Source organism: Rhinopithecus bieti, unplaced genomic scaffold, assembly GCF_001698545.2.
Source record: "Rhinopithecus bieti isolate Rb0 unplaced genomic scaffold, ASM169854v2 scaffold_10223, whole genome shotgun sequence".
In the NCBI taxonomy this organism is placed as follows: domain Eukaryota; kingdom Metazoa; phylum Chordata; class Mammalia; order Primates; family Cercopithecidae; genus Rhinopithecus; species Rhinopithecus bieti.
The window spans coordinates 2,746,722-2,765,914 of record NW_016806659.1 but is presented as its reverse complement, the minus strand read 5'-3'; the positions used below and the strand labels follow the sequence as shown (position 1 = coordinate 2,765,914).

At 42.4% G+C, this 19,193-nt stretch overlaps 1 protein-coding gene across 5 annotated transcripts in view; it reads left to right on the top strand.

Moving 5' to 3' along the window:
* IWS1 (interacts with SUPT6H, CTD assembly factor 1) overlaps nucleotides 1–1,051 on the top strand; it is a 49,559-nt gene extending 48,508 nt beyond the window's left edge. For 3 of the 5 annotated variants that reach the window (XR_001886618.1, XM_017877343.1, XM_017877345.1), the window contains one exon: nucleotides 683–1,050. Coding sequence is in view for 3 of the 5 variants with exons in the window: in XM_017877343.1 (XP_017732832.1) it covers nucleotides 683–814 (132 nt within the window). In the remaining 2 variants the exon portion in view is untranslated. Of the gene's footprint in view, nucleotides 1–682 lie in introns of all 5 variants that reach the window. The other 2 variants (XM_017877342.1, XM_017877344.1) reach the window with 1 other exon arrangement.
* Nucleotides 1,052–19,193: the final 18,142 nt, after the last annotated feature.

Here is a 19,193-nt window from a genome sequence, read left to right as displayed (position 1 = left end):
TATTATTTTGTGCACTGACTATATGTGCTCAGCCTCTGTGCTTGGATCTGATATCACTGTCTCATTTCCTTCTTTCAGCAGTTCTGGAAAGAGTACCTGCCATGGGTGTGCTTTGCCCAGGGTCACAGAAGTTACTGAATCAGAGCAGGGATTCACCCCAAGTCTAAAAACTCAAGAGCTCCCGCACTTAGGGGTTCACTTTACTAATCATCTGACCTCATTTTTTATGCTTAAGGCTTTTTCTCAGCTGACTTGACTTTGTTTTAGGTCATTCTTTATGCCAGCACTGTTTGAAAGTGTATGTCAAGTGGTTAGCTCCACATTTGGTCTTCGAAATGGAAAAGCATGCAGTTAAAATGTAATGTACATGATGGAATACAGAGAATCATAGTTTCAGTTTCCCCCCTTTCTCCCATCTAGGAGACCTCCATGGACTGCAGCAAAATTAAAAATAAAGCACAGACAACAGAATTATTCTTCATTGAGAGAGTTTAATATGCGTTTCTTATTATACTGTTAGAATAGTCTGTACACTCTGTTCTTGAGGTCATCAACACACATTCTGGTTATTCTAGAGCTAGGAGCTCTTCTGGTTGCTAACTTTCAGTTATAAGAAGATGAAAGACAAAACTAGACTTACTTATTTCAGTAGTTTGCTCTTTAATTTTAACCTTATTCTTAGTTTCAGGCGACCTCCAAGAAGGGTATCAGTCGACTGGATAAACAGATGAGAAAGTTCACAGATATCAGGAAAAAAAGCAGATCTGCCCACGCAGTGAAAATCAGCATTGAGGGCAACAAAATGCCATTGTGACCTTGCCTGGAATGTGTCCCCATCTCTACTCTGAGAAATGCGCAGTGGACTCTTTGGAGAAAGAAGATATTTTAAAACATTTTTAGTGTGTCTGTCAATGGTTCCGTGTGTATCAAATGTTGTCATAGGACTCGCATTTCTCTCAGTTATATTTAAAACTGTTTGTTGTGTACTTTGTACAGAGGAATACTAGTCATACTTCTATAAACTTTACACAATAAAATTTCATTCTGATTTCGGGGGGCTGTCTCTTCATTTCTTAGAGGATGCATTCTTAATAGGGGCAAAGATTGTTTCTCATTGTGTGGGAACAAATCTTACGATATTACAGGGGTTTGTGACCCTTAGAGGTTCGATCCTGCCTGATCGTGGTATGAGGAGGAATTTATCTGGCCTTTGCCCCTGGTTGCTGGCAAGGAATGTCTAAAACCCTTGTGGTTTCCTGAGTCATAGAGTGTCTCTGTTATGCTAATGAGGTGACTGTGTGGTGGGTTTTAGGATGGAGGCTGGTAACCAGAAACCTACTACAGAGGGACCTGAGAGATTGAGACACAGTGACCTGTTTGGTTTAGTCACCCATGCCTGCAAAATGGGACCTGATGAAGAGCTCTGGACCCCACAGCTCAATGAAGCTTCTTGGTTGGTGAAGGCATTGGTGTGCTGGGAGGGAAAGGATTCCCCTCTATGGGGACAGGGGCACAGAAGCTCTGCCTTCCCTCCCAGACCTTCCCGGATGTGTCCCTTCATTTGACTGGCCCTCCTAATTCATAACTTCTATAGTAAAACAGTAAAACCAATCATAGTGTTTTCTAGGGAAGCATAGTGCTTTCCTGAGTTCTGTCAGTCATTTTAGCAAGTTCTTAAACCTGAGAGGTTTATGGGAACCCCAAATTTGTAGCTGGTCAGAAGTGACAGTAGCCTGGGTACCCCACTTGGGGCTTGCATCTGAAGTGAGGGCAGTATTGTGGAGGATTGATGTGTTAAACCTGTGCAATCTGATGCCAGCTCTGGGCATTTTGTATCAGAATTGAATTGCAGTACCTCAGTTGGGGTGGAAATGGAATGCCAACAAAATCTTATTAATGTGTTTCTCTTACTTGGGATAATTATTTTGATTTTCATTTTTCTCTGGGATGGGGGCTTATAACAGAAAAGATCAAGAAATACTGTCTTCAAGGAAATACGGACATAACTGAAAATCACTATGACAAAAGCATAGAGCAGTTGAGCTATTAGGGGAGGGAGAAAAATTACAGCTTGTGGCTATGTGTCTTGTTGCTCTATTTTTGTGATACTCTTACTATTTTAATAGTCTCTATAGACTTAATTATGAGAGGTCTCAAGGTCAAGATGATGAGGCCCAAGAACATTTTATCAACTAGATTATTTTAATTACAGAAATCCTACTCTCATACCGATTGGCACCTTGATCTTCAGAAGCACATAAAACTACTTTTGGCCACAAAGAGTTTTGAACAGCTAAAATAATGAAGTTTATGTACTAAAACACTGCTCACAAGAAACTCAAACTTTACTTTCAACAAACACAGAAGCACAGTAGGATGTAGTGCTTTGTAAAAAGCAGGTACATAAAGCCTTTAGAAGGTAATAGCTAACCACTAGATGGAGACAAAAACCTTAAGCTTTTCTGCAGTGTTTTATACAAATACCCTCAAAAACACTTGAGAAGGAAAAAGCACAGACATCTAGTGAAGCCTTACATTGATCATTAGAAAACAAATTTGAAACAAAGACAAAGGTTGTATTTAAGAAAGATTTGTAAGTTATTTGTATGATTTTGTCATGTAATGAGGTCAGCTCCAATTACCTGAAAATTTCACTATTACAGGGTAAAACTTACAATGTTGGCAAGTGATAACATTTTAAACCATACCTGGGGAATTCCAGATGGTAAGAGATTCTCCTGTACTGTGTCGGACAGAAAAAGTTAGTTTCTATATAAATGATCCTTGGTGTTGGTTTTATGGCAGCTCAAACCTAGCTGGCCAGAAAAACTTTAAATTTTGAAAATATTTCCAGTTTACAGTAGTTGCAAAAATAGTAAATAAACTCCGATATACTCACTGATATTTACCAAGTGTTAACGTTTTGCCACATCGATTCTATCATCTTGTATATACACAGAACTATTGTTGCAGACTCATGAGAGTAACTTGTCGACAACTTGTCCCTTGAACCCCAGATACTTCAGCGTATTTCTTCCAAGAACATAGACTTTAGTTTTGTCCCAGAATTGATGATACTAATTTTGACAACTTGTATATAATGACACAGAGTTGTGAAGGGGTTTGTTTTTTAAGAGATGGGTTCTTGCTATGTCGCCCAGGCTGAAGTGCAGTGGTGTGATCATAGTTCCCTGCAGCCTTGAACTCCCAGGCTCAAGCAATCCTCCTGCCTCAGTCTCCTCCCAAGTGGCTGGGACTGTAGGCACGTACTGTCATGCTTGGCTTTTCTTCTTCCTCTTCTTCCTCTTTCTCTTCTTCCTCTTCCTCTTCTTCCTCTTCCTCCTCCTTCCTCTTCTTCCTCTTCCTCCTTCTTCTTCCTCTTCCTCCTCTTCTTCCTCTTCCTCTTCTTCCTCTTCTTCCTCTTCTTCCTCTTCTGGTTTTAAGATTTACTATCTTAAACAGTTTTACTGCTCAGTGGCATTGAGTATGTTCACAATGTACAACCATCACCACCATTCATCTTCAGAAATCTTTTCATCTTGCAAAATTTTAATTCTACCCATCAAAGAACTCCCCTTTCTTCCTCCCCCAAGCTCTTGGCAACCAACATTCTACTTTCTGATGAGTTGTCTGTTCTAGGTACCTCATATAAGTGGAATCATGCATTTGTCTTTTTGCGACTGTCTTATTTCACTTGGTATAATGTCCTCAAGGTTTGTCCATGTGTCCAAATTTCCTTGCATTTTAAGGTTGAATAATATTCCAGTGTGTGTATATACCACATTCTGTTTGTCCGTTCATCTGTCAGTGGACACTTGGGTTGCCTCCACCTTTGGCCATTGTGAATAATGCTGCTGTGATCACGGGTGTACAAGTATTTGCTTAAGATCTTTTTTTCTTCACTCTATAAACTATTAAAAAAACGCTTTTTTTTTTTTTCCAATTCTTTTGGTTATATACCTAGAAGTAGAATTGCTAGATTATATGGTAATTCCATTTTAAATTTTTTTAGAAAGCGCCATACATACACTTTCCATAGGGGCTGCACAATTTTATATTCACATCAATAATATACAAGAGTTCCAATTTCTCCATATGCTTGCTAACACTTTATTTTTATTTTTTGATGGTAGCCATCTTAAGTGATGTGAGGTGGTATCTTGTGATTTTAGTTTGTATTTCCCTAATGATAGTGATGTAGAGCATCTTTTAATGTACTTTTTGACCATTTATATATCTTCCTTGGAGAAATGTCTATTCAAGTCATTTGCCCAGTTTTAGACTGGGTTGTTTGGTGTGAGTTGTAGGAGTGCTTTGTGTATTCGTGTTAATGCTTTAGCAGCTATATGATTTGCAAATATTTTATTTCATTCTTAGATTGCCTTTTCACTCTGTTGATTGTGTTCTTTGATGCACACATTATTTAAATTTTGCTGTATCTCACTTTTTTCTTTTATTGCCTGTGTTTTTGGTGTCATCAAAAAAATTATTGCCAAATTCAATATTACGAAGCTTTTACCCTATAATTTTGTAACTTTAGCTCTTATGTTTACGTCTCTCATCCATTTCTAGTTAATTTTTTTGTATATTGTGTAAAATAAGGTTCCAACTTTATCCATTTGCATATAGATACCAAGTTTCCCTAGCAACATTTACTGAAAAAAAAAAAAACTTACTTTCCCCATGGAATGGTCTTGGCCATCTTGTCAAAAATCATTTGACCGTATATGCAAGCGTTGATTTCTGGACTTTGTTCTTTTCCATTTGTTTGTATGTTGCAATATAGAACTGACTGTGTGTCTGTCCCCACTATGACGCTGTTTTGATTACTGTAGCTTTGTAGTAAATTCTGAAGTCAGGATGTGTGAGTCTTCCAACTTTGTTGTTTTTCAAGATTGTTTTGGCTATTTGAGATTTCATGTGAATTTTAAAATGGATTTTTCTATATATGCAGTAAACATTATTGGTATTTTGTTAGGAATTGCATTGAATCTGTAGAGGTGTTCTGGGTAGTACTGACTTAACAATATTAAGTCTTTGAATCATGAGCATAGAATATCTTCATTTACTGGTGTCTTCTTTAATTTCCTTAATATTTTGTTGTCTTCTTTTCCTTTTTTCCTTTTCTTTTTCTTTCTTTACTTTCTTTTCATTCTTCTTTTTGATTCAGAGTCTCACTTTGTTGTCCAGGCTCATCTCAAACTCCTGGCTTCAAGCAATCTTCCCACCTCAGCTTTCCAAGTAGCTAGGACTACAGGTGTGTGCTACCATGCCCGGATAATTTTTTTTGTAGAGTTGAGGTCTTGCTATGTTGCCCAGGCTGCTCTTCAACTCCTGGCCTCAAGCGATCCTCCTGCTTTGGCCTCCAAAGTGCTAGGACTGCAGATGTGAGCCACCATGCATGGACTGTAGTTTTCAATGTACAAGTCTTTCGCCTCCTTGGTTAGCTATATTCCTAAGTATTTTATTCTAATTGATGCTATCATAAATTGAATTGTTTTCATAAGTTCCTTTTAGGATTGTTCATTGTTAACATGTAAAAATGCAACTGATTTTTGTGTTGATTTTTGTATCCTGCAGCTTTTCTGAATTTGTTTATTCTAACAGTTTTGTTTGGTTTAGGAGATGTTTTGTGTACTCTCTGGGCTCATGTAATACCGTGTTGTCTGCAAACAGATAATTTAATTTCTTTCCAGTTTGGATGCCTTTTTAATTTCTTTTTTATGCCTAATTGTTCTGGCTAAGATTTCCAGTACTATGTTGAGTAGATGTGGTAAAAGTGGTCATTCTTGTCTTGTTTCTGATAAAAAGCTTTCAGTCTTTCACCATTGAGTATGATATTAGCTGTGGGCTTTTCATATATGACATTTATTATGTTGAGCTTCCTTCTGTCCCTTGTTTGTAGAGTGTGTGTGTGTTTTTTAATCATGAAATGGTGTTGAATTTTGTCAAATGCCTTTTCTGCATCAATTGAGATGATCATGAGTTGTTTTCTTCATTCTGTTAATGTGGTGTATTATATTGATTGATTTATATTTGCTGTTGTTGAACCATCCTTGCATTTTGGGAATAAATCCTTCACAGTCATGGTGTATAATTCTTTTAGTGTGCTCTTGAATTTTGTTTGCTAGTATTTTGTTGAGGACTTTTGCAACATATTTATTAGGGATATTGGTCTTTAGTTTTAGTGCCTTTGGTTATGGTATCAGGGTAATACTGACTTCATAGTTTGGAGTTTGGAAGTGTTTCTGGGTAATACTGACTTCATAGTTTGGAGTTTGGAAGTGTTTCTCTTCAATTTTTTGAAGTATGAGGAAGATTGGTATTTGTTCTTTTTTAAATGTTTGGTGGAGCTCACCAGTAAGGCCATTTGGTCCTGAACTTTTGTTCATTGGGAGTTTTCTTACTAGTTACAGATCTGTTCAGATTTTTATTTTTTCATGATTCAGGGTTGGTAGGTTGTGTTTCCAGGAATTTAATTTGTCCGTTTTGTCTAGGTTATCCAATTTGATGGCTTACAGTTGTTCATAGTACTGTTTTATAATCCTTTTTGTTTCTGTAAAATGGGTCATAATGTCCCCCCATTTGAGTCTTCTCTTTTTCTTCACCTAGCTAAAAGTTGGTCAATTTCATTGATCTTTTTGAAGAACCAACTTTTGGTTTCTTTGGGTTTTTTTCTCTTTTTTGTATTCTCTGTTATGTTTATCTCTGCTCTAATATTTATTATTTCTTTCCTTTTGCTTGCTTTGTGTTTAGTTTGTTCTTGTTCTTTAAGGTATAAAATTAGGTTGCTGATTTGAGATCTTAAAATTTGAGCATTTGTAGATACAAATTTCTTCCAGCATTGCTTTTGCTTCATCCCATAAGCTTTGGTGTTTTTATTTTCATTTGTCTCAAGTTATTTTCTTATTTCCCTTGTGACTTCTTCCTTGACCCATTGGTTGTTTGAGAATGTACCATTTGATTTCCACGTTTTTGTAGATGTTATGGTTTTCTTTCTGCTATGGATTTCTAATTTTATTCCGTTGTGATTAGAAAGATACTTTATATAATTTCAGTCTTTTCAAATGTTTTAAGACTTACTTGTGGCCTAATAGCCTGTCCCAGAGAATGTTCCATATACTCTTGAGGAATATGTGTATCCTGCTGATTGTTGGGTGGTATGCTTTTTGCATATCTGTTAGGTCCAAATGGCCTATCACGTTGTTCAAGTCCTCTTTTTGAGACGGTTTCACTTCTGTCACCCAGGGTGGAGTGAAGTGGTGCGATCTTGGCTCACTGCAACCTTCGCCTCCCAGGCTCAAGTGATTCTCCTGCCTTAGCGTTTCAAGTAGCTGGGACTATAGGCGTGCGCCACTGTGCCTGCCTACTTTTTTGTATTTTTAGTAGAGATGGGGGTGGTTTTACCATGTCGCCCAGGCTGGTCTTGAACTCCCAGGCTCAAGCAATCCACCCGTCTCAGCCTCCCACAGTGCTGAGATTACAAGTGTGAGCCACTGTGCCCAGCCTCTGTTTCTTTTTTGATCTTGTCTCTTGCTTTTCTATCAGTTATTGAAAGTGGGTGTTGAAGCCTACTGTTACAGAGTCTTCTATTTCTCCCTTCAGTTCTGTCAGTGTTTGTTCATATAGTTAGGAGCTGTTATGTTTGGGGTGTGTGTGTGTGTGTGTGTATGTGTGTGTGTATATATATATATATAATTGTTATATCTAATTGGTGAATTGACCCTTTTTAAAATATATAATGTTCTTTGTCTTTTGTACCGGTTTTTGACTTAAAGTCTATTTTGTCTGATATTAGTATAGCCACCCCTACTCTCTTCATCACTATTTGCATGGAATATCTTTTTCTGTCCTTTCTTTGTCAACCTGTGTGCGCTTAGATCTAAAGTGAGTCTCTTGTAGACAGTGTATAGATGGATTCTTTTTTTTTAAATTCATTCTGTCAATCTGTCTTGATTTGGGAGTTAATTTACATTTAAAGTAATTACTGATGGGGAAGGACTTACTATTGGCCATTTTGTTGTTTTCTGTGTCTCTTATAGACTCTTTTTTGTCCCTCATTTACTCCCTTACTGTCTTTCTTTGAGTTTAGTTGATTTGTTTTTCTTTTCTTTTCTTTTTTTTTTGAGATGGAGTCTCGCAGTGTCACCCAGGCTGGAGTGCAGTGGCGTAATCTCGGCTCACTGCAACCTCTGCCTCCCAGGTTCAAGCAATTCCTCTGCCTCAGCCTCCTGAGTAGCTGGGACTACAGGCACGCACTACCACGCCCGCCTGGCTAATTTTTGTATTTTTAAGTAGAGATGGGATTTCACCATATTGGCCAGGCTGGTCTTGAACTCCTGACCTTGTGATCGCCCGCCTCAACCTCCCAAAGTGCTGGGATTACAGGTGTAAACCACTTCGCCCAGCGAGTTCAGTTGATTTTTTTTTTTTTTTTTTTTTTTTTTTTTTTTTGAGACGGAGTCTTGCTCTGTCGCCCGGGGTGGAGTGCAGTGGCCAGATCTCAGCTCACTGCAAGCTCTGCCTCCTGGGTTCCCGCCATTCTCCTGCCTCAGCCTCCCGTGTAGCTGGGACTACAGGTGCCCGCCACCTCACCCGGCTAGTTTTTTGTATTTTTTAGTAGAGACGGGGTTTCACCGTGTTAGCCAGGATGGTCTTGATCTCCTGACCTCGTGATCCACCCGTCTCGGCCTCCCAAAGTGCTGGGATTACAGGCTTGAGCCACTGCGCCCGGCCTCAGTTGATTTTTTATAGTGGCATGTTTAGTTCCCTTCTCACTTCCTTTTGTGTATATTCTGTAGCTATTTCCTTTGTGTTACCGTGAGACTTACATAAAACATCCTAATGTTATAACAACCTATTTTAAACTGATAACTTTAATTGCATAAGAAAGACGTCCTTTACAGCTCCGTCTCTTCTTTATGTTATTGCTGTCACAAATTACATCTTTATATATTGTGTACCCACTAGTAAAGATTTATAGTTTTTTATGCTTTTCTATTTTAGGTCCTGTAAAATAATTAGGGGAGTTACAAACCAAAATTGCAATAATACTGGTTTTTATATTTGTCTATGTGTTTACCTTGAAAGGAAAATGTGTATTTTATACGGTCTTTGAGTTACTGTCTAGTGTTGTTTCCATACAACCTGAAGGAAGGACTCCCTTTAACACTTCTTGCAGGGTAGGTCTAGTGGTAATTAATTCCTTCAGCTTTTGTTTATTTAGGGATATCTTAGTTTCTCCCTTGATTTTGAAGGATAGTTTTACCAGATACAGAATTCTTGGCTGGGCGTGGTGGCTCACACCTGTAATCCCAGCACTCTGGGAGCCTGAGACAAGCTGATCACTTGAGCTCAGGAGTTCGAGACCAGCCTGGGCAACGTGGCAAAACTCCATCTTTAGAAAAAAATAGAAAAATTAGCTGAATGTGGTGGCTCATGCCTGTAGTCCCAGCTGCTCAGGAGGCTGAGGTGGGAGGATCCCTTGACTACAGAAGGTTGAAGCTGCAGTGGGCTGAAATCACACCACTGCACTCTAGCCTGGGTGACAGAGTGAGACCCTGTCTCAAAAAAAAAAAAAAAAAAAAAAATCTTGGTTTACAGATTTGTCTTTCATCACTTTAAATATATCATCCTATTGCCTTCTGACTGCAAAGTTTCTGCTGAGATTGTCCTGGTGGGGTAGAGAGAGACTACTAGTAAAGTACTGTAGCTTTTTGGAAGCCATTGGTAACCACTGTCTACAAACCAACTCTTCCCCACCTGCCTGTGTACTGTTCCTCTCAGACAGGCAGAAATTATTGAATCAAACTCCATACTGTCTCTGGGATCTTCCCCAATCACAGTAGCAGAAGTCCTCTGACGTAAGACTCTTCCTGGAGCAGGTAAAGAGTGTAGTTTCGAGTGATGTAGATGTCTATTACTTGTATATTAAACGATTAGAGAGATGTTTGATAAGTTCCAAGAGGTAGGATTACCCGGTATTGTCATGGGCTAGAAATGTTGCAAAAATACCTGAGCCAAGGTCTCAAGTTGGCTGACTGTACTATGAAGCTACAGACATGCACTTCGTATGTTCATCAGTTTTTCAATGAGCAATAATCACTCCTGGAGTAAACCTCACTGGCTATGATACTGCCACTGCGCAAAGCTCGTTCATCAGTTTTTGAAGAAAGTGGAGTACGTCGCAGGATTACCTGTGTGCCTTGTGTTAAGCAAGCTCAACACATAAAAGTAATGGTTTCACCAAAACTTGAAGGTTATTGTTTGGTATGAGATTCAGCAGAAGACTTTAAAAGCATTTTTGTTACTTTAAAGAAGGACTCGAATTACAAAGTTTGAAGAAGCAACTAGTAAAAACACCACTCACGTTAGAAGAAGAGGGTTTGGGTCTGTTCTCCCAAAGACTGGTTCTTACAAAACCCAGGGTCCTGGGCCTAAAGGTTCTTTCTGTGGCATAACTGCTTAAAAATGCGAGAGGAGAGATTCAGGGCGTGTCAGTCCCAAGGACAGACAGCTAGATATCCTTTGGTTCTACTTGACTGGGTAGCAGTGGGCAAGGCTTTAGGGAAAACACTTTGTAAATTTTATGATGGCATGTAAAGGCACAGGATTGGCAATAAAGGGACCTGGAGTTTGGTCTCCAGTATGAGAGGATTTCTTTTGGGCAAAGGATGATATTGCCACACAGTCAGGAGAGGGGATGAGCCTGGTCTTTGAGTTTGCAGGGGGAGTGATTTATTTGTAATTCTTTATTTTATGATGTTTGTGCAAGAGGTTAAGTATTTTGGCTAGAGATAGCATGGAAATAGAGTGAGTTCCCCAGACCAGTTCTATGTAAGACCAGCAGAGAAGGTTAGGTCAGTGAGCACTGGTGTTTCGAAGGGCTCTCCTGGAAGTCAATGTAGTCATGAGTAGCAATTCCAAGCTGGCCTCTACTAAAAACCAGATCAGGGAAAAAGTAGGGCCCAGGTCAAAGAGACTGTGAGCTCCCAGGGGCAGGGACCAGGTCTGTCTGATTGTCTCTATTCGGCTTATTGAGCTGAACTAACATATAGCACTTGTCATTTGACATCGATTGTAATTCCGTGAGATATTTGCATCTTAGATGAGGAAAATGGCCCAGAGAGACCAACGTGCCTCCCATCTACTAAGTGGCTGAGCCAGAATTCAAGCTCAGGTCTCCTTCCAGATCCCGTGTGCCTTCCTGACCACCATATCAGCTAGATCTGATCTTTTCTTTTTTTTTAAATGGAATTTCACTCTTGTTGCCCAGGCTGGAGTGCAATGGCACGATCTCGGCTCACTGCAACCTCCGCGTCCCAGGTTCAAGCGATTGTCCTGCCTCAGCCTCCCTAGTAGCTGGGATTACAGGCATGTGCCACCATGCCCAGCTAATTTTGTATTTTTTGTAGAGACGGGGTTTCTCCATATTGGTCAGGCTGGTCTCGAACTCCTGACCTCAGGTGATCCACCCACCTTGGCCTCCCAAAGTGCTGGGATTACAGGCATGAGCCACTGCGCTCGGCCTCAGCTAGATCTTTTCTGTGTGGAGTATGCAATAGCTTTTATTCAGATTTTTCATTCCTTGGCTTTCATTTTCTGATTTTTGCTAATTATTGCTATTTTGTTTTTATTGAGGAAATCAGAGAGAAAGCTATGAGATAGTTAAAGCCTGCTAAGGGTTTATTGAGAATATAATGATGTTCAGTATGAACTAAGAATCAACTACACTAGAATTGCAGCATAATCATACCTTGGAGTTACTACAAGATTAATTTGGAATTGAATTTATCTTATAGCAATGAATTTTCTTTTTTAAAGCTTTTTAGAGCAAAACCTAATCAATAGCATAAGGGACAAAACCTATGTCAATCCCATAGCATAAGTGGCATATAAGGAGTATCCTGTGCATTTCTCTACAGAAAGGGAAAGGAAGCAGAACTGACTTTGTGCCTACCAGCTGTTGGGTCCTAGGTGCTGGGTCTTACTATGACCTTTGCAAGTATTACCCTTAAGTTTTCTAAGTGGTCATCATTACCTTTTTATAAGTGGGAAAAATAGGTTTAAAGTAAATGGCTACCCAGAGTCACACAGTAAATAGCAAGCAATCCATGGATCTAAACTAAATTATTTCTGCCTCTAATGCTCTCAGTTATGCTGTGGTGTTTTCTGGATGAAGTACTAAGATTTAAATATATTCTTAGAAGTTTTGTGTTGAACCTTAAGTTGCTCTTGGACTTGTTAAACTTGTACCATCTGAAATGAACATCTGTATCCATTCTCTTTCAGGTTTTGCTGTTACTGCTCAATGTAATCACACCTCGAAGAAGAAATGGAAAACCTTGGGATGTTGATAAAGCTAATATCCTGAGGAAGAACTTCAGCGGGTCCCAGCTGAGTGGGAGATGGGATTCAGCAGTACTGGTACATAGTGAGGCAATAATCCTCCTCAGGCATCACACTTGCTGATTTTTATTGGGGCTGGGGATCCTGGGAGAAAGTCGGGAACTTTGTGCACTCTTGGCTTTGACTACTGACAGGCCTAATGTGCTGGAGTGGCCCAGGCAGAGGCCCACTGGCAGAGACTATGGAAGCCTCAAGAGAAAATCTACCATAAGAGAAGGACCAGTCTGACAGCAAGCCCAGCTTCCCAAGAAGATAGAAGGCTGGAGACAAGCTGCTGTCCAGGTATGTCCTGAACCAGCCAACTTGAAGGTAAGTTGGCTCTCTGGGGAGAGAAGGGCTGTAGGTATGAACTCAAAGCTGTGTCCACAGACACTGTTAACACTGGAGTTCAAAAAATGTTGCTGTGGAACAGCCCCTCTCATCTAAACCCAGAGGGCATGTTCTCACCTCCCAAGAATAGTGTCTTATATTGAGGCACAGTGGTACCCTTCTGGATCCACAGGCAAGGCCCTGTGGAGTCTCAGAATAATGATAAATCCTCTGGATGACCTAGGGGCTGGTTAGGTGAGTGGAGCGCCCTGCTGTGGTGTGCCTGTGGGACCACTGGAGCCTGAAGCTGCCAAGGCATGACTTGACCAGCCCCGGCAACTGGTTTAGGATCATACAACCATGCACACGCCCCTAGGATTCCTAGAAATACTAGGGGGAAAAGGATTTTCCTGGAACTGCGGCTTTCTACATTTGCACAGGTGAGAACTCAAACCATTGAGATTTAGATATTAATGTAAAACAACTTCATTTGTACTCATTAAGACTGAGTAAGACTAGGACTTTTCCTTTCTGCTACATTTTGACATAGGTAGGAGGACAGGATTTTCAAGATGCCCAAGAAAGTAATCAAGCAATAATCATGCGCATCTTCAAGAAGGAATGGTGGAGCCCCACATGACCCACGGTCCGCACCCCACAGGACCCCAGCCCACTACCTCTCCGACCTCATTCTCCTAGCACACCAGCCAGGGCCCCCGCTGGCTGGCCGGCCTCCCATGCAGCATGCTCTCCCCTCGGGGCCTCGACACTTGGCTTCTCCCTTGATCTGGGTTGTGCTCTTCCCTATCTTCCCGCCCTCTAATGTCCATGCGCCTTCTCCCTCACTTTCTTCAGCTCTCTGTTCAGACGTCACCTTTTCTTTGAGGCCTTCCCTGACCTAACATAAACAGCAACAAGGTCAGGTGCGGTGGCTCACGCCTGTAACCCCAGCACTTTGGGAGGCCAAAGAAGGTGGATCACCTGAGGTCAGGAGTTCGAGACCAGCCTGGCCAACATGGCAAAACCCCATCTCTACTAAAAATACCAAAAAAATTAGCCGGGTATGGTGGCGGGTGCCTGCAATCCCAGCTACTTGGGAGGCTGAGGCCAGAGAGTCACTCGAACCTGAGAGGCAAAAAAGTTGGAGTGAGCTGAGATTGCACCATCGCACTCCAGCCTGGGGGACAGAGTCAGACTCCATCTCCAAAAAAAAAAGCAACAACTGCTTCTTGCCTTGTTACCCCTAATCTGCTTTATTTTTTCCCAAAGCACTTTGCATTATCTAGTATACTATCCATATAGTTGTTTATTGAGTGTATCCTCCTCATTAGAATGGGAGCTCCCTGAGGGCAAGAACTCCCTCTGTTTATTCACAGATGTAGCCTCAGCAGCCAGAATATTGTCTGTCACACAGCACACATTCAGTGCATTTCATTAATGAATGATCATACTTCCTCCCTTTTTTGTTAATTAATTCAATGAACACTGAGCTCTACTAAGTGATGGATGCTACTGAATAGCAGAGAACCGAAGATGAACAAGATAGCCTCTGCCCTTAATAAGATCACAGTGTGAGGAGGGAGGCAGAATGGTGCCTAACTATAAATGCAGTGTGGTAGATTTCACTGGGGACACAGCTGGAGGAGATCGGGGAAAGCTTCGTGGAGGAGGTGCTGTCGAGTTGACTCATGAAGGGTGAGGAAAATTATGATGTCTGAACATTTATTGAGTGCTTACCATCTCTCTGCTAAGCAACTTAAACATAGCATTATTTAACGCCGTGAACAGGTGTATAACATAAGTACTGATACTACTTTTACCTTAGGGTTGAAGACGCAGGCTCAGAAACGACCAAGGTTTGGAGCTACCACTGGTGGACCTAAGATTCAGACCTGGTTCTTCCTGGTTTCACATCTCATGCTTTAACCATGTGCTGGGCAGACAAGAAAGGAAATCAGAGCAGAAGAAATAATCCATCTCAAAAATGGAAACTTCATGGTGTGTATTCAGGGAACTGCAGGAATTCCAGGGAAGAGATGAGGCAGGAGTCTACCTCACTCAGAAGGTGAGATATAGGTTATAGGTATTTCATACCTCTGCCTCCTGTTTCCTTCCTCCTTCCAGGATAGCTTGCTTTTGTTACCATTATCGGGTGTCTGAATATGCTTTGATCTGAAGAAAGAATTCTATGATTGAAGCAAGGGATGGGCCATGTGGTTGTAGTAGCCCAGATGGGAGGGGGGTCCTTGAGTAGGACAGTAACTGGAGTAACTGGGAAAATGAAGGGGAGATGACGGATAGGGAGGACCTTCAGAGACAGGACTGCTAGGACTTGGCTGCCATTGGCTGTTAGAGAGGCAGGAGGCTAGGCCTGGGTGAGTGATGCAGCAACAGTGACCATAACAGAACACTGTGTGTGAGAACGTTCCATAGGAGTGGGAGATGAAAAGTCAGGAAGGTTTGGAGCCCCTGTGGCTCGTCGAGCCAGGGAGATGCCCCATCCTGATTGGGATGTATAAGGCTGGAGCTCCGGGTAGAGTCACGGAGATAACAAACTTCAACTTCTTTCAAGTTATTGCCCAGGAAGAGAGTCCAGAGAAAGACCAGCAGTGAGCTTGGGAGCAGCAGCTGTGGACGCTGGGAATCTCCTTCACACTGACAGCTCTGGACCAGAACTACATTGCTTCAGATGCCTTGTGGAGTCATGATTGGACAAACGTATTACCTAGACCATTCAGGGAATTTTTTGAAATTTCTTAATTAAAGGAAGTTATCTGGGCAACTGAGGTCTCCTTGAAGCATTTTCTTCTATCAGTGTGTGGACAAAATGGCAGTGTGTGAAGCTCCTTCAGCCAAGCAGGGTTCTCTGTAGCCCTTTTTCTTTCTTTCTTTCTTTTTCCCTCCCTCCCTCCCTCGCTCCCTCCTTCCTTTCTTCCTTTCCTTCTTTCTCTTTCTTTCTTTCTTTCCTTCCCCCCGGTCAATACCTTGATTGCATTTTTTAAAATATAGTTTTGTTAAGTTTTCTTTTTTTTTGGAGAGATGGAATCTTGCTCTGTTGCCCAGGCTAGTCTCAAACTCCTGGCCTCAAGTGATCCTCCACTTGAGCCTCCCAAAGTGCTGGGATTACAAGTGTGAGCCAATGTAGCCCATCCTTTGTAACCTTTGATCCAGCTATTTTTTCCATTTCCTAGTTGTTTTCGCAACCCTGTCTGGAGTCAGCCTCAGTGATCTTCCTTACTGATGAAATACCACTGGAAACTTGAGTGCAGACCCATTTTGGCCCAGCCTTCTTCTGAGTGCACAGTGCCCACCCGGAACAAAGTGCCCAGGTGACACCCAGCTGGGAGCCTCCACTTCAGAATGGAAGCCAGCACAGCTTAAAGCTTGCCATCAGTGAGGTTCCTGGAGGAACCAGGAAACAGGGCTGAGGTAAGAGAAAGAGCCCCAGCAACTCACTGTCCTTGTCCTCCCCTTCTATATCAGTATGGTCCCCGCTTCTGGTTTGGGAAGGGTGGGGAAGAACATGTTTGCCCCAAACCACACCCCATCTCGGGCCAAGCAGGGCCATGGCAGTATTGCAGTGGGGAAGGAATGAACACTCTTCAGGGTGGTCTCTTTATCTGCTCATGCAGGGGTCCATCCAGATCACTTAGAGTGGAGAACAGGAGCAAGAATAGAAGTGGCAAGAGAGGGTGCTTTGAGGTCATGTGACCCTGAGTCTTATCTCCTTTCTGCACCTATGGGCTATCTGGCCTAGGGCAAAAGTCACTTCACCCCCACCCCCCACCCCGTGAGCTTCGGTTTCCTCCTCTCTGAGAAAGACGTCAGATGTCAGTGCACAGAGAGGCCATGGGGATGGATGTGCCCAGCAGGATGCCCAGCATCTAGCAGGTGCCTAATAGATAGGGCTACCTCATTGTGGTTATCCTCCAAGTGACGATTATGTTTTTGACCTGCTTAACTTGGCACTGGATTTGGTTATGTGTGAACTCGTATTTCCTTGCCCACAGTTCACAGTAGTGTAAGGATTATGTGCTCAGGCTCTGGAGTTTGACCAGACCTCGCCTCAGATCCTGGCTCCAATAGTTTCCTAACTCTTTGACTTTGAATAAGTCACTTCCCTAATTGGTCTCTGTGGGAGTAATAATAGCACTTACCTTATAGAGGTGTTGTGAAGAAAATAAGACACTATGTGTGGCTACTGTTTGGCATACGGTAAACATTCAAATATTGTGGTATCCATTTTGGTGAAAATTGCCACCCTTCAAGGGCATACACTTACTCCAAATTGAGCACTTTCCATGGCTCAAAATGTGTAACAAGTGGATTAGTCCATTTTCATACTGCTGATAAAGACATACCCGAGACTGGGTAATTTATACAGGAAAAAGGTTTAAAGACTTCCAGTTCCACATAGCTGGGGAGGCCTCACAACCATGGCAGAAGGCAAGAGGGGTGAGTCACGTCTTGCATGAATGGCAGCAGACAAAGAGCGAGCTTGTGCGGGAAAACTCCCGTTTTTAAAACCATCAGATCTCACGAGACTCATTCACTACCGCGAAAACAGTGCAGGAAAGACCCGCCCCCACAAGTCCGTCACCTCCCACCGAGTTCCTCCCATGACACGCGGGAGTTGTGGGAGATACAATTCAAGATGAGATTTGGTTGGGGACACAGCCAAACCATATCAGCAAGTCTTTTTTTTTTTTTTTTCTTTTAGACAGAGCCTCACTCTGTTGCCCAGGCTAGAGTGCGGTGGCACAGTCATAGCTCACTGCAGCCTTGAACTCCTGGGCTTCAGTTCCCAACTCACCATCCTGAGTAGCTTGGACTACAGATGTGCGCCACCACGCCTGGCTAGTTTTTTTTTTTTTTCTTTTCTTTTCTTTTTTTTTTTCCTTTTTGAAATGGAGTCTGGCTCTGTCGCCCAGGCTGGAGTGTGGTGGCTGGATCTCAGCTCACTGCAAGCTCTGGCCCCCGGGTTTATGCCATTCTCCTGCCTCAGCCTCCCGAGTAGCTGGGACTACAGGCACCCGCCACCGTGCCCGGCTAATTTTTTGTGTTTTAGTAGAGACGGGGTTTCACCGTGGTCTCGATCTCCTGACCTTGTGATCCGCCCGCCTCGGCCTCCCAAAGTGCTGGGATTACAGGCGTGAGCCACCGTGCCCAGCCTCTTTTCTTTTTTTTTGGTAGAGACAAAGGTAGTCTCACTATGATGGCCCAGGTCGGTCACCAACTTCTGGGCTCAAGCAACGTTCCTCCAGCCTTGGCCTCCCAAAGTGCTGGGATTACAGGCATGAGCCACCACACCCAGCCAGTTAACAAGTCTTAACATTGCCTTAAGAGCCCTTTGAAGGTCTATAAATGGTAAAACAACCAACCAACCAAAAACCTTTGCTCTTTTAAGAAAGAGTAGGTTTGGAGTCATAGCTATGTGATTCCAAGCCAAATATGCTGATTCAGGTAGTTAGTGAGTCAAGATAATTACCTTTGGGGTCAAAGTAATGTGCTTCTTGTAACCCATGAAGATGCACCCAGAAGAGGCCTCCAGCAGAGTGGGCAGCAGCTCTGTTGCGGGGGCCCGAGCTTGCAGCCTCCGGAGGCAGGCACTTCTCGGCTCTAGACCATTCACCCCCTTGTGGTTTTACATTATTACTTTTAGATGGAAAGTAACCTCCTCATAGTTAAAAAAAGAAACAGTTCAAAAGGGTAAGAAAAATCTCCCTACCACAGGGAGGTAACCAGTTTCCACTCTTATCGGAGTGTCCCTAGCTGCAGAAAGTCCCTTTTTAAAAGCATATGGGGCCTGGCACGCACACTACTGTGCGCCTTTCTCTTCTTACTCAGCACGCTGCTGACAAAGATCTCCTGAGCTGGGGGCTTTGAAGCATTGCCCCCACAGAGAGGCACACAATACCCAAGAAATGCCCAGGGGGAAGCTTTGGGGCCCCCAGATTCTCAAACGCTACCAGAGCATGTAATTGCCCTAGCTCCTTACTCTAAAATTTCTATTTTCTGACTCTCTGACTTGTTCTGTTTTGTTTTCATTTTTTTGAGACTATCTCTCTGTCACCCAGGCTGGAGTTCAATGGCCTGAGCTCCACTCACTGCAACCTCCACCTCCTGGGTTCAAGCGACTCTCCTGCCTCAGCCTCCTGAGTAGCTGGGATTACAGGCATGTGCCACCATGCTTGGCTAATTTTTGTATTTTTAGTAGAGACAGAGTTTCAGTGTTGACCAGGCTGCTCTTGAACTCCTGACCTCAGGTGATCCACCCGCCTCAGCCTCCCAAACTGCTGGAATTACAGGCGTGAGCCACGACGCCCAGCCCTGGCTCTCTGAGTTTTAAACCACTTTCTTTAAATTTTGCTGCCAACTCTAATAGTTAGACTTCTTTTGGAGGGTGAAAGGAAGGCAGGAGACAGAGAAGGAAAGAAAAAAAAAAAATAGGGGGAAAAAAAGAAAAAAGGAAAAAA